The sequence below is a fragment of the Crassostrea angulata genome, chromosome 4 (assembly GCF_025612915.1).
Source record: "Crassostrea angulata isolate pt1a10 chromosome 4, ASM2561291v2, whole genome shotgun sequence".
NCBI lineage: Eukaryota > Metazoa > Mollusca > Bivalvia > Ostreida > Ostreidae > Magallana > Magallana angulata.
The window spans coordinates 11,207,958-11,220,944 of record NC_069114.1 but is presented as its reverse complement, the minus strand read 5'-3'; the positions used below and the strand labels follow the sequence as shown (position 1 = coordinate 11,220,944).

The window sequence follows — 12,987 nt, the reverse complement described above, 5'->3', positions numbered from 1 at the left end:
TTGTTGTGCTACAAAATGATATTTTTAAAGCGTAGTGGGTCATCTCTCCACATTTTTGTTGATTAAAATCGGTTCAAATTCCATTAAACCACATTTAGACTATACCAAAAATATGGAGCTCAGACCCACTCTATAAAAGAAAAGGCATTGAAGTCATAAAAATGACATTATTTGGAGGTTTTGAGACACATACGCCAGCTTGAATCTACCTATTACCCGGTACAAGTATTTAAAATAATTAAGGGTTACAAACCGATGTTACGTTAAATATACATTTTTTTTTTTAAAACAATTATTAGATTTTAATGATATTTTAATTTTGCAGTATCTAAACATTCCTTATATGGGCATTTTGCACGCCTTATTCACCCATCTTCTTTGTGTAGATTTTATGCAATTCATCGTTGAAGAAGATTCACCAGAAAGTAGTTACAACATAGCATCCTTTTGGCAAGACATTTCTACTGATCAATCAAAACTTCAGCGTCAATCATAGAATAATAGCAAGATGCATAACTTTGTATTTCCTATTCAGAATGAACAAAAGCATGGCCTCAGTTCTGTGAGCAAGGCTCTGTGTCTTGCTTTTAATTCGAAACTTGACACAGCTGAATGTTGTTAATAAAGAGAAAATTGTAAACAGTTAAAACAAAAGAAACATGCACTTAATTAAAAACAAAGAAAGAACGCAATTTATTTTTCATAATATATTTATACCTTTATATTTCTAGCAGCAAAAACAATCTCAGTTTAGACTGAAAATGCAGATTATCTTAACAAAATACGTTTCATTAAATTCAACCATAACGTAGAGATCGTACCGAATTACCAATAGAATGCATAGTATTCATAATAAAATATATTGTTAGTGCATCAGATTTTGCTCATTTTGCGCAGGTAAACAATTAACTGTCTGATTTACTGAAGTCTATATTTGATTTGATACGTAATAATTCCAAAATACTGCACAGGCAATATTTCCATAAAGCATAAACGAAATTCAAAACAACTTAAAAACACGGTCACGAGTCAAAAATGTCAACGCATTGAAAGATTTAACCTCATTTCACTTCAAGAAATTGGCACAAATATATTAAGCATGTTTCAAGTATCCCTTTGCACGTAAACTGTTGCACAACAAGCAAACTCATCTTTGTCAGTTTGACCCGTTTGTCATGCGTCAACATTCAAACATGGTTGCCTTACACAATGAACTTTCGTTTTCGATATGGAATGCCGTACCCGAAGTTATAAACTGATTGACAGCGATTATCTCTTTATTTTTATTTTCGTAAATTACTCAAATTTGAAACAGAATTCGCCGATAATTTTTGCAATTGATATTTTCCTTCCCGTAAGGATTATTCTTGCAAAATTTTGTTGAATTTGACTCAGTAGTTCTTGAGAAGATTTTTTAAAATGCACCCCCCCCTTTTTTTTTTACAGTTTCGAGGTTTTCTCCGCTTTGAAAAAAGATCGGTCTTTCATTTCTGCAATTTATATTTGCCTTCCCATAAGGCTGCTTTGTGCCAAATTTGGTTTAAATTGGCCAAGCGGTTTTAGAGAAGAAGTTCAAAATGTAAAAAAGTTTACAGACGGACAGACGGACGGACGGACAGACAGACGGACGACGGACTAAATGGGATCAGAATAGCTCACTTAAGCTTTCAGCTCAGGTGATCTAAAAAAGAAGAAATTCTGATAATTTATGTGCAGTTATAATTATTTCTCCAAAACAAAATTAAATTGGTTAATTTAATTGAGTTTACGGAATAGTCTTTCATTTCGTATATACGAATCTTTTTGAAATTGCAACTTTTCGTTTTAAATTAGCTTAATAGTTCAAAACAACATAGTTTTGCATCCTGTGTGGATGCCACCCCCCCCAAAAAAAAAACAACAGAAAAAACCCCAAAAAACATTACACTGGCATATCTATCTGTCACAGTGCTCTTGACTGAAAAATTTAACAAAGCGATGAAAATATGACATACCTCTGACATGTTGGTTCGGCCCAGAAACAACCATTTTCAATGTGAATACAATTCGGATCTGTGGACAAAACCAAAATGTAGGACAAAGTTGCTATTTTATATTGAATAAAAACGCTTCTGAAGAACACCTGTTATAATGACAAAGGTTTGTAAGTCATAGTACTTGTAATAATAGTCGTACAAATGTAAATGGTTAATTAACACAATATTATAGATGGATTTAAATTATTGTGTGTCGTATATGGCAACATTTCTTGAAAACATATTGTGCAAGGGAAATGAATAATAATACAAGTGTTTAACGGAATATCAATTTCAATGATATAACGTCAAACTATAATTTTTTGTTAATTTATTCCATATATTAAGATTTGAATAAACTATAACCAATAGGATTATTTTTCCAGAAAAATAAAAAAAAATACATATAGCATATTTTCAACAATAAATTGATGTTTTCAACACGCTATTCATATTAGAACAAATCGAGCAATACAAATTTTAATTACTGACTTCGCAGCACTGTTAAGGCTTACTCTGTGGTTTCGCCGACCAAAAAGTACGGGAAATGTTAACTATGACATCATCAAGTCGTCAAAAATGCTAATAAATATTTAGTAGTTTCCGATTGTTATGGGGACGAAAACATTAAACTACATTACAAATTACCTATGCGTGCAACTTTGTAGTCAAATTAGTCTAACAACGATAAATATAAACAACTGACTGTTCGCGGTGTACTTGTCGATGTGACGGCATACTGTAAATTTTGATGCATATTTTGCGTAGAAAGAGCACTTTTCAGAATCTACCAGAAAAGTAAAATTTCATTATCATTTACATTTTTTATTCAGATAAGGGTATGCGTTTGTAATATTGAAATTTGTTTATGACCTCCATTCGGGAGAATTATCAACACATGTCACGTGACTATAAATTCAGGGGACCACACTTAGTGTCATAAAAAGTAGCATTTACAATACTCTTTTATTTCAGATCACATTTATAAATGATAAAACTACTTTACATAAATATGTTGTATTTGAGATCACATTAATATCATGATAAAAAAACTTTACATAAATATGTTGTAATTAAAGATGCATCGTTTTATGAACGTTTAAATCCGCTGATATTTTCATAACAAGCCTTAACAATGCTGCGTTTGAGATCATGATTATTCATGTTACGTTCCCTATTGTCAAATTTTTTATACTCTTGCGCACATACTATAATATATAAAGAGTTTGACAAAATATCGTTTTAAAATTCAAATATTTCACCAAATACAAATTCCTTAAAAGCGAGATTTATGTAGATCTAAGTATCACAAAAGGTAAGAATTATTAAATTTTGAACATTTCTTTAGTATTTTAACAAGTTAATTAAATCCAATGTATAAATATTTTACATTTGAATGAATCCTTAAAATATTCGACTACATATCATGCGTGGTCAGGCAAACGTAGTTTTATAATCTGATCAATATGTTACATATTACATTACATTTGACATTTTGTAACAACGGTATGCATGCTTGATGTACAATAGGTCTACATGCATCACCTTTGAACTACACGTACAACCTTCGTAAATCGTACGACGTTTGTACATGTACATGTAATGGCTCCAATAATAAGCGTTTAAAGGTTTTGAAAGGCAAATCTACGCTAAATTAGCTATCAACGATTTAATATGAACAATATTAACCACTAAGTTTTATATATACAAACAAACAATTCATATCGTAATGTTACCGAAAACGTGAACTTACCTATTGCTGACGAAAATTCACCACAACGTTATATAACAATCCATGTAAAAAACTAATCGTACTTATTTTTAACAGGCAACATTTAAATAGATGTTTTCAATACCATAAATGTTTATTATTAATGTAGGGAACGAAATTTGCAAAATACATCTCAAACCCATTAAGGTATATCGGACTGTTAGATGGCTTCCCGTACAACATTATACAGATGCAGACATTAAATTTCGGAAATTATTGCTGATATCATTTTTAGCTGAAAGATTTCTGTTTTAAAAATTGGTTATCTGTAGTATAATAAGTGAAAAACTTAAACCTACGTTCAAAGATTTTAGACGAGAAATATGTGGACGTCGGGCATCCATGAGTAAAACGGCTGCAGTTGTATGAATCTACTCTCGAGTAGCGTTTAATCAAAAACAAACACAGATCTAAAATCAAAAGAAAGTATCATTGGTTTTCTTATGTTCTACTTAACTAAAGAACACATTTAAATCTATTATTTTAGAATTTTAGATATAAAAACCAATCTTAATTTGCTCATAATTAATTTTTGCCATAACTAATTTACCTTTTGAAATCACTAATCGGGGATATATATAACAGAATTCTAACAGATGAGTGAGGCTTTCGTTCGGTAGACACATGTATCCATTGCCTTCAGTACAGTTGATGGCTGATGACCTTTGATCCCACTCTGACCTGTTTCTTGGACAGAACTCGGTTGAATACACCGGGAACTCATAACCTTCAAGCTTTCTCTGAAAGGTGAAATGTTTGTAAATTACTTTGGATATACATATTGCAATACAGATTTTTAAAATTGACACTGATTTCAAAAGTACTCTGGAATAAATAATTTATTTTGTAGCTAATTATTATTTTATTTATTACTTATGGAAAAGACTATCTTAACGAAATAATGCCCTATGATTTTTATTTGTATAAAAGTTGCATTAAAAAAAAAAGAGCATGACTATAAATGATATATCAATATTACATTATCATCCGCTTTTTCAAACAAAAGTCAAATTTGCAACATCTCTCACTTAAACAAAACTATCAAACTATTTATCTATATCATATACAATACAACCCTATTCAAATGTAACCTTCTTCCAGATAAATTGACATCATATATCGTTTGAGAGGAAAGATTTAACAATACATTCTTTTTTAAAACCTCAATTTCCTAGTGTTGCCATCCTACTACCAAAGATCATGATTTGAACATGAACCTACACTATTTGAGAATTTTCAACTTTTCAACCAATTGGTTTTCGAAAAGATTTCCAAAAAATAATCTTTAAATATTCTTATTTAAAAATTTAATTCTCACTGTAGGTTTTATCTTACTTAGGGTCGTGATTTAAAGGGGCATGGTCACGATTTTGGTCAAAAATTATTTCTTCGATTTTAATGTGTGCAATGCTTCAGTAAGGCATTTTTAATATGCAACCAACATTTGAGTGTCATTTGTTGAGTTATAAACGAGTTACAGAGGTTACAAATCTTGGCTATGTAAACAAAGCCTTTGTTTACACAGGCACGTAGCATCAGGGGGGCCAGGGGGGGGGCCTGGCCCCCCCATTTTTTCTCGCAGCAAGAAATTTTTTAAAATTTACATGTAAAAAAATGAATTATAATGGAGTTGGCCCCCCACTTTTTTTGAAGTTAGTAAAAAAATTGATATGAAAAATAGGAATTGAGTAGTCAAATGAATATTACCTCCTCCCCCCCCCCCCCCCCCGCCCCCCCCCCCCCCCCACGGATTAGGAATATCATGATTTGGAGGTAAAAAAATTTTGGTAGGGAAGAATTTTTTTTTGGAAGTATAGTTGAGTGCCCAACCCCCCCCCCCCCCCCCCCCCCCCCCCCCACGGATTAGATTTTGAAGATTTTTGGAAACTTTAAATTTCCCTTTTTTATTTCTTTTGCTTGTAAAGATTTTTTGGATGGGTCTGGCCCCCCCACTTTCAAAAACGATGCTACGTGCCTGTTACATTTTGAATGTTGAAGTGAAAATTACAGTTTTAGACTAAAAATATATGTTTATGCTTAAAATGAATAAGAAGACAGGCAAATCAGTTTGAAAAAGATTTTTACTAGTACAGTGTATGTTTAACATATGTAAACAAAAACAGGGCACGAGCCTTGTGTACATTACAAAGAGTTGTGAGCCCTGCATCTTGCTTATAACTCTACGATTGACGCTCAAAAATTTTATCATTAGAAATGCGTTCCTAAAGCATTGTAAAGAACAAATACAGAAAAATTAAATATGACCAAAATCGTGACCATGCCCCTTTAATAAAATGAAATAAGATGCATACAATTAAAGATAGCTTTAAGAGAACTTTTGACAATTCTAGCTATATGTATATGGTTTATGATACAATTTCTTTAAGATTTTTCTTAAATTTTTTCTTTGTAAAATTTTGAGAGAGTTTAAAACACATTCACAATTCCCTAAATAATCACATCAACTTATGAAGAACACATTTTTAAAGTGTACTTTTAAAAGAAATCCCCATATAACTGGATGTTGAAAAAAAACAACGTTATTTAACCCTGACACGTTTGTACCGGTTAAAGTTTACTGGTAGATCATTCTCACACTTCATTAATATATTATCGTTTAAAGTAAACAAAATTAAACAAAAGCTTGGCTTCCATACATAATGCTTGTGTATTTAAGGGTACAATATTGTTATCATTAAGTCATTTTAGAAGACAATTTTTGTTCCGAAATTAAGTTAAAAGTGCTGTTTAGGAAAAGGTATTTTTTTTTTATTGGAGCAGTAGAATAGAAAATAATAATATCCGTGTACGCTGGAGGACTTGCGGTAAGTAGAGCTTGTCTATTCTTTAAACTACACAAAACCACAGGCCAAGCGCTTGTTCTTGTAGTACGAACAATTTAGAAGTTTTTTGCAGTCGTATGTATTCCTACGCCAGAGTTCAATATAGTCTAATTTAACCATCGGCTGTCTCCAAACATCTCCGACAAGCAGAGAGTCAGTCTATATTTAGAGGTCGCATCATCAAGCTATCACGTGACCTGGTATCGATTAGCCCTTCACGGTAACTGCGGTACTGCTCTTTTCCAGGGCAAAATGACATAGTTTGGTGAAATATGACGGAACGTCAATTGTTTAATTTACGTCATTTGACTATCTAACTACTGAAATCTCGGCAAAGTGCATCATTTGCCCTGCAAGAGAGGAGTACGGCAGTTATCGTGAAGGGGTCTATTACTTATCGGAGATTAACGGAGACAGCGGAGCATCTGGTTTAACGAGACTGGAGTTCATTATTGGTTGGATCCATACACTTTTTGAAATATTTCTAATACCGATACATAGTTTGATGAAATCCATTGTATTTTTAAATATTACACAACATGATTAATAAGAGATTTTCTCGAAATTCTTGTCGGAAAAGTCTGAGAAAGAATGTTATAAAAATGTGCATAATTCAAATAGATATTATAAACTACTTGCCAAGCAAAATAACATATCCATAACAAAATAATAATCGATAAAATCAACTCCCGTCAGTACTTTGATTAATAATGTCACCATATTTACCAGCAGTCTTGAGGGTAGGCAAGATTTGAAGGCGACGTCATTATGCAACATGTATTTCAAAATTACGGGCTAACTAAAAGAAACATAAAGATACTGACAAAAAATGACAATGTATAAAATGTATCAAAAGTTTGATTGTTTAAAGTTTAGACTCGAAGCTTATTCTATTATAGGGGGAGGGGGAGCGTCGGTCGTGTCCTCAAGAACCTCTGGTCAAAATTGGGATTTATTAGGTGACAAGAATCATTATGCTCTCTATTTTTTCGGTAGAATAAACTATTAAAGTAAAATAGTTTTTTAAATTGTGGGCACATGTACCGCGAACGATATCGAAACAAAACTTAAAGAAATGAAAAGTTTTTTGGTAACCGAGTTTTACCTGTCTTTATGCAGTAAGTAATATACATGTACTTACACTGTACAGAAGGTGGAGAAGAGAAGAACAGATTATTCCTAAAAACGTAAAACACAGTTTTGCCTGAAATTCCATAATAACCCCTTCAAATTCATTTAATGCAATCTAGTTAAAGAATCGCTCTCCTGTACAACTGTATTGTCATACAACTCCTTTTAAAATACCTTATCAATCTTAAAATAGAAAATACACATCATGAAGTAATCCGTCGTTTCGTCTGGGACATGCATATTATGTGTCTTTTTAAAAGCCTTCAGTAATAGGAGCTGTTGAAACGTTCAACATAAAATTAAATTTTCCTTCTAATGGACAATACATACAGACCTATTCAGAACAGATGACAGATTTAATTTTGTTTTTAAATACAAATTTATAGTACCGATCAGACCCAACTTAACACCAGAGTAAACCCCTACTAAACCCTGGGTCTACTTTGGGTTTACTCTGGGTTTACTTTTTGAAATTTTGGGTCAACTCTGGGTTTACTTTGGGTTTACTTGGAAATTGCTTTGTGGTTAACTGTACGCACTGAAGTATGCAACAGACCCATAATTTATCTTTCAATCCTACTGGCTGTACTTCCTGCCCTTGTGTATTCCGAATACACATTAAGATTCTGCTTTCAGTGGTGTACTTCTGTGAGGGTTTACTCTCTGTGTCCACTCTGGGTTTACTCTGAGTCCACTCTAGTAAACCCGAAGTAAACCCAGAGTAAACCTAGAAAGTAAACCCAGGGTTTAGTTGGGGTTTACTTTCTGTTAGGTTGGGTCTGATCGGTACTGTATTTGATTTGATACTAAAGTATAGGTGTTTCTCTATATCCTCTTGATAAACTTAAAGGATTTAAATGAAATACTGCAAGTACATGCAGACACTGTTCCAATCAGTAATGTTCTAAAAAGGAGGATGGAAATTCTATGAAAAATCAACTTTTGATGAAATGATAAAGCCAACCATAGCAAAGAATTCATAGACGAGCTCAAATGCAGAAATATTTACGTTTTTAGTTTGTCGAGGAGGGTTTTAAACAATTAAATGCTTTCTTTGGTGATTCATGCGGCATATGAAGTTTGCGACATTGCAGAAAAATATACACGGCACTTAGCATCGGGGGGGGGGGGGGGGGGGACTAAACTAAACTAAAATTTACATTTTAAAAAATTAATAATGTAATTAATAACCCATAACAAGCATGACGTCTCACAGAATGTCGTTACAAGCATTTACATGTTTAATAGAGCCGACATATAGGAATACAGTATTTGTCTTTTAAACCTGCAGCTGTCAGTTTAAGAGTAGAAATGCGTCAGTGTGTACCCGGCATTTTTTGGCCTTTGCTAATCCATGCAATGTAAAACCAATCCTTATCATTTACAATGGAATAGAACACTACTACCCTATATTGTAACTCAAGAGATGGACGTTCATTTTCAATTCAATGAAAATCTAATCAGAGTTTTCTTGACAACATTTTGTTGTGTTAACTGACATAAATCAGAAATTTGAAAGAATTTTACCAGTTTGTTTATCACTTATTATTGAAGAGTTCTAGAATACCGAATCAATATCGTTTAAAATCGGGATAATGATAGCTAATATGACTATTCATTTTTTAAAAATATGATAAACGTGTCATCTCCCTGTGTCAAATTTTGGGGAAAAAAGGCAAAATTAAAATATAATTTAAATCTTTATCAACATAATAGAGAAGAAATTTAAGGACTAGGAACAGTTATAATAAAACTTTGTGGTTATTTCTCCGTTCCCAGGTATTTCCCAGCCTAGCTCCTGATATACATATTGTTACAATATGTAAGATGGGTTTTGTATACCAGTAATTATTCGTGCAGCTTCAATCTGTATACTTCCCAATAAATTACTTTGTTCATTTGTACAATTGTTCCAGACTAAACCACCATACTCTAATGCAGGGCGTATAAAGGCAACATTTTAAATTAATTATTTATTAACTATTGTTTTAATTATTTATTGATTTTGTATTTAAGAATGCGAAGCATGGCATGCATTTTTGAAGATATTTGATGGATGGTGTGCCACCCCCCCCCCCCCTTTTATTGCAAGGTAAGTCCTAACTGACAGTGATTATTTTTTTTGGGATTATTTTATTTGAAGTATTATCAAAGGTGACTTAATGATATATATTTTGTTTTGTAGAAAAATTACCATTTATTGTTTTGTTTGGATTATAATCTACTATCCATTAAATTAAATCGCTGTTTGAATACCTTAAGATCAACTGTTAATAATTAGGTTCCTTTATTGTCATTATCATCAACTACAACTAAGAGTGATGTGTCATCTGCTGGTTACTAATATTTTCAACTATATCATTTATGTATATAAGAAAGAGGAAGAGTCCTAGTACTGATCCTTTATGTACTCCAGCATTATTGCTTTTAATTCCTGAAGAATGACATCCATGAAAACATTTTGTGTTCTATCGTTCTATCAGTAAGACAGTGTTCAATCCATCAAGGATTTCTCCTCTGATTATATATTTTTGTAATTTATGGATGAGATTTTTATGCCAGCCCTTATCAAACACTTTTGATATGTTACGAAATATGAACATAATATCCATTTCTTTGTCAATGTTACATATTATAAAATTATAATCTAGTAAGCTGATTAATAGTGATATCAGAGAGATGAAATCATGATCGGTTTTAAATGAGAAATTGTGGTCCTTTATATAATTGTGCAGGTTTTTGAAAAATAAATTGTTGGTTTTGAAGTTAGAGGGTAAATAATTAAACAATTGGACGACAAACTGAATGTATAATACTTTAAAGAATCTTAGGTGAGATTCCATCTGGACCTAGATGTTTGGTTAAATTAAGATATTAAAATGGTATTTTGATAGTTGGTCAACAACATCCTGGACTGTGATGTTTATTCGTTCTATCCCGTTGGGGATTCTTGAACCCTATGATGGAAGATTGTGTTCATTTGTCGTTTCTGTATTTGATATGCTTGAAAAATGTTTATTTCGTTCTGATGCTTTATCGTCTGGGTGTATCTGTAATTCTATTTTAATTTATGGAGGTGGTACTTTGTTTTATCATTCACCACTTTTATCCGGTGGAAACGATCTGTCTAATATTTCAGAAGTAAGATTTTGCTTAAACTTTGTTTTGGCAGTGCGAACCATGAATATAACCTGATTTTTCAGGCAGCGATATTTACTCCATTGGCAGTAACTATTCTTTGTTTTATTTTTGCTTTAAAATGGACCTATTTTGTTGATGCATTTTACGTCTTTTGCCGTCTGTCATGAATGTTTTATCAGAAGGGAGAATGGCAACTGCTCATTTAGGAATGCTGGATATATACGTCTGTAAAAAATTTTTGAACATCATTAATATTTGTAGAGTAAAATACGTACCTGTCCCAACTGACTTTTTGTAGGTCATTATTTAGTCAGATATAGTTAACATGGGTGTAGTCTGTAATAATTTGTATGCCCTTTGTTTGCATGTTTTAAAGTGTATTTCAAGGTTTACCGGACTACTTATACCCACAAAAGGGGGTTAACACATCGATATTATCAACTCTTTCCACAGTATTTGTAACCTTTTGCAGTGGTATAATCAGTTGGTTGGGTTATAACATTTGTAAGTGAAAAATTCTGGAGCAACTCAATTTATTTCAGAATTCCGGTAAACTCAAAACATCAACTTTAATTAATATATTAATATTCATAGTCCAATTCAGATAAAATTCTAAATATGTGACTTTACTTAAATTATGTAGCCTAATCAAATGAGAGATCGAAACCTAGCGGTCATTGAAGAGAAAAATTTCATAACCGGTAAACGCAGATTATCTATTTTTTTCTGCAAAATCGCCACCTTTATATCCGAAGAAAGAATTTTATTGTTTTAATTATTATCATAATGTCCACTACTATATTATACTGTCATTTCCTTGTCATGTGGAGCTTATGATATTAAATTTATATAGATCCTCAAGATCTTTGTTCCTACATGCCCACGCCTGGCGGGTGCCCTAACCAAGGTGTTACATGAATGTCTCCTTCTCTACATGGGGAGTTGCCCGTGTCCCAGTCTGCATAAAAAGAGGAGGCAGATATACAGCTTCCAGATGACTACTCTTTTATTTAATAACGATTTAATATGACATTTAAACAATAAATATTTACTACAATGAAACTTATCAACATTAATATATATTATTAATATTTGAACCATTTGAATCTATTTACTTTACTTTTGAGAATGCGCGCAAGCGGTATAAGTTATCTTACTTGTATAAAAATAGGAGGCAGAATGACTACTGGACAGCTGTGTTTCCCGGGACCCCATTTTAAACGCACGAACACTGCGCTACAACATACTCGTCCTAATAAGTAAATGCGATTAAGTGCATTCTAATTAATGATCTGACGCACGATGGTCAGTAGTAGCGTTTTATTTAGAATTCTGACCCGGCGTCGACACGGTCATCACCAGACTTAATAACACATTTCTCCAGGAACATAAATAAATATACGCTATCTATATAACGCATATTATCAAGCATTTTTAAAAATCAATTATAAGGATAAATAAAGAGTTTCCTTCTTTCGCACATTCATTTAAGGTCTAAAACTGAAATTTTCACTTCAACATTCAAAATGTAAACAAAAGGTCCGTTTACAAAGCGATAAATGATTGTAAGATCTGTAACTTGCTTTAAATTCAACGAATGACACTCGCACTTTGGTTGCCTGTCAAAAATGCCTCACTGAAGAATTCTGAACATTAAAATTGGAAAAATATTTTTGACAAAAATTCGTGACCACGCCCCTTTTAAGCAAATTGTTATCATGTTTACTAAATTGGCTGTTAGTCCTCTTTTTAATAATTATCTTATTGAACTAAATATTAGGCTAAAATTATCATTTATCATTCGTTGAAGTCTCAGGTATTTCAACCAAATCATGCTCTATTTTTCACAGATCACTGATATTTGTTGCAAAAATGGTTAAAAACGAAATTCATATAAATATATTATTAATGGTTAAGATAATCATATTTTTTTTATTTTTGCAAGACCGACAAACTGAAAACATTTAAGCGTGATGAACCAGAGGCGCGTTACACAGAGCGGGTGCTCGGGAGCACTCTCTATAATTCCCCATACCTGCAATAAAAATACCACCCACCTTGTTTAACTCGCCTCTAAACAGGTGCG

At 32.4% G+C, this 12,987-nt stretch overlaps 2 protein-coding genes across 9 annotated transcripts in view; one reads left to right on the top strand and one right to left on the bottom strand.

Annotated features, from left to right (window-relative positions):
- Positions 1-12,987, top strand: part of LOC128179448 (macrophage mannose receptor 1-like) — a 129,452-nt gene that overhangs the window by 4,116 nt on the left and 112,349 nt on the right. The gene's annotated exons all lie outside the window — the stretch shown is intronic.
- Positions 1-12,987, bottom strand: part of LOC128179443 (serine/threonine-protein phosphatase 6 regulatory ankyrin repeat subunit B-like) — a 47,639-nt gene that overhangs the window by 17,294 nt on the left and 17,358 nt on the right. For 2 of the 8 annotated variants that reach the window (XM_052846868.1, XM_052846869.1), the window contains exons 1-3: positions 4,337-4,476; positions 4,086-4,196; positions 1,995-2,052 (exon numbers count right to left, since the gene is read on the bottom strand). In XM_052846868.1, the coding sequence (XP_052702828.1) occupies positions 1,995-2,052; positions 4,086-4,130 (103 nt within the window). In that variant the 5' untranslated portion in view covers positions 4,131-4,196; positions 4,337-4,476. Of the gene's footprint in view, positions 1-1,994; positions 2,053-4,085; positions 4,197-4,336; positions 4,527-7,355; positions 7,429-7,770; positions 7,967-12,987 lie in introns of those variants that run through there. The other 6 variants (XM_052846867.1, XM_052846870.1, XM_052846865.1 and 3 more) reach the window with 6 other exon arrangements.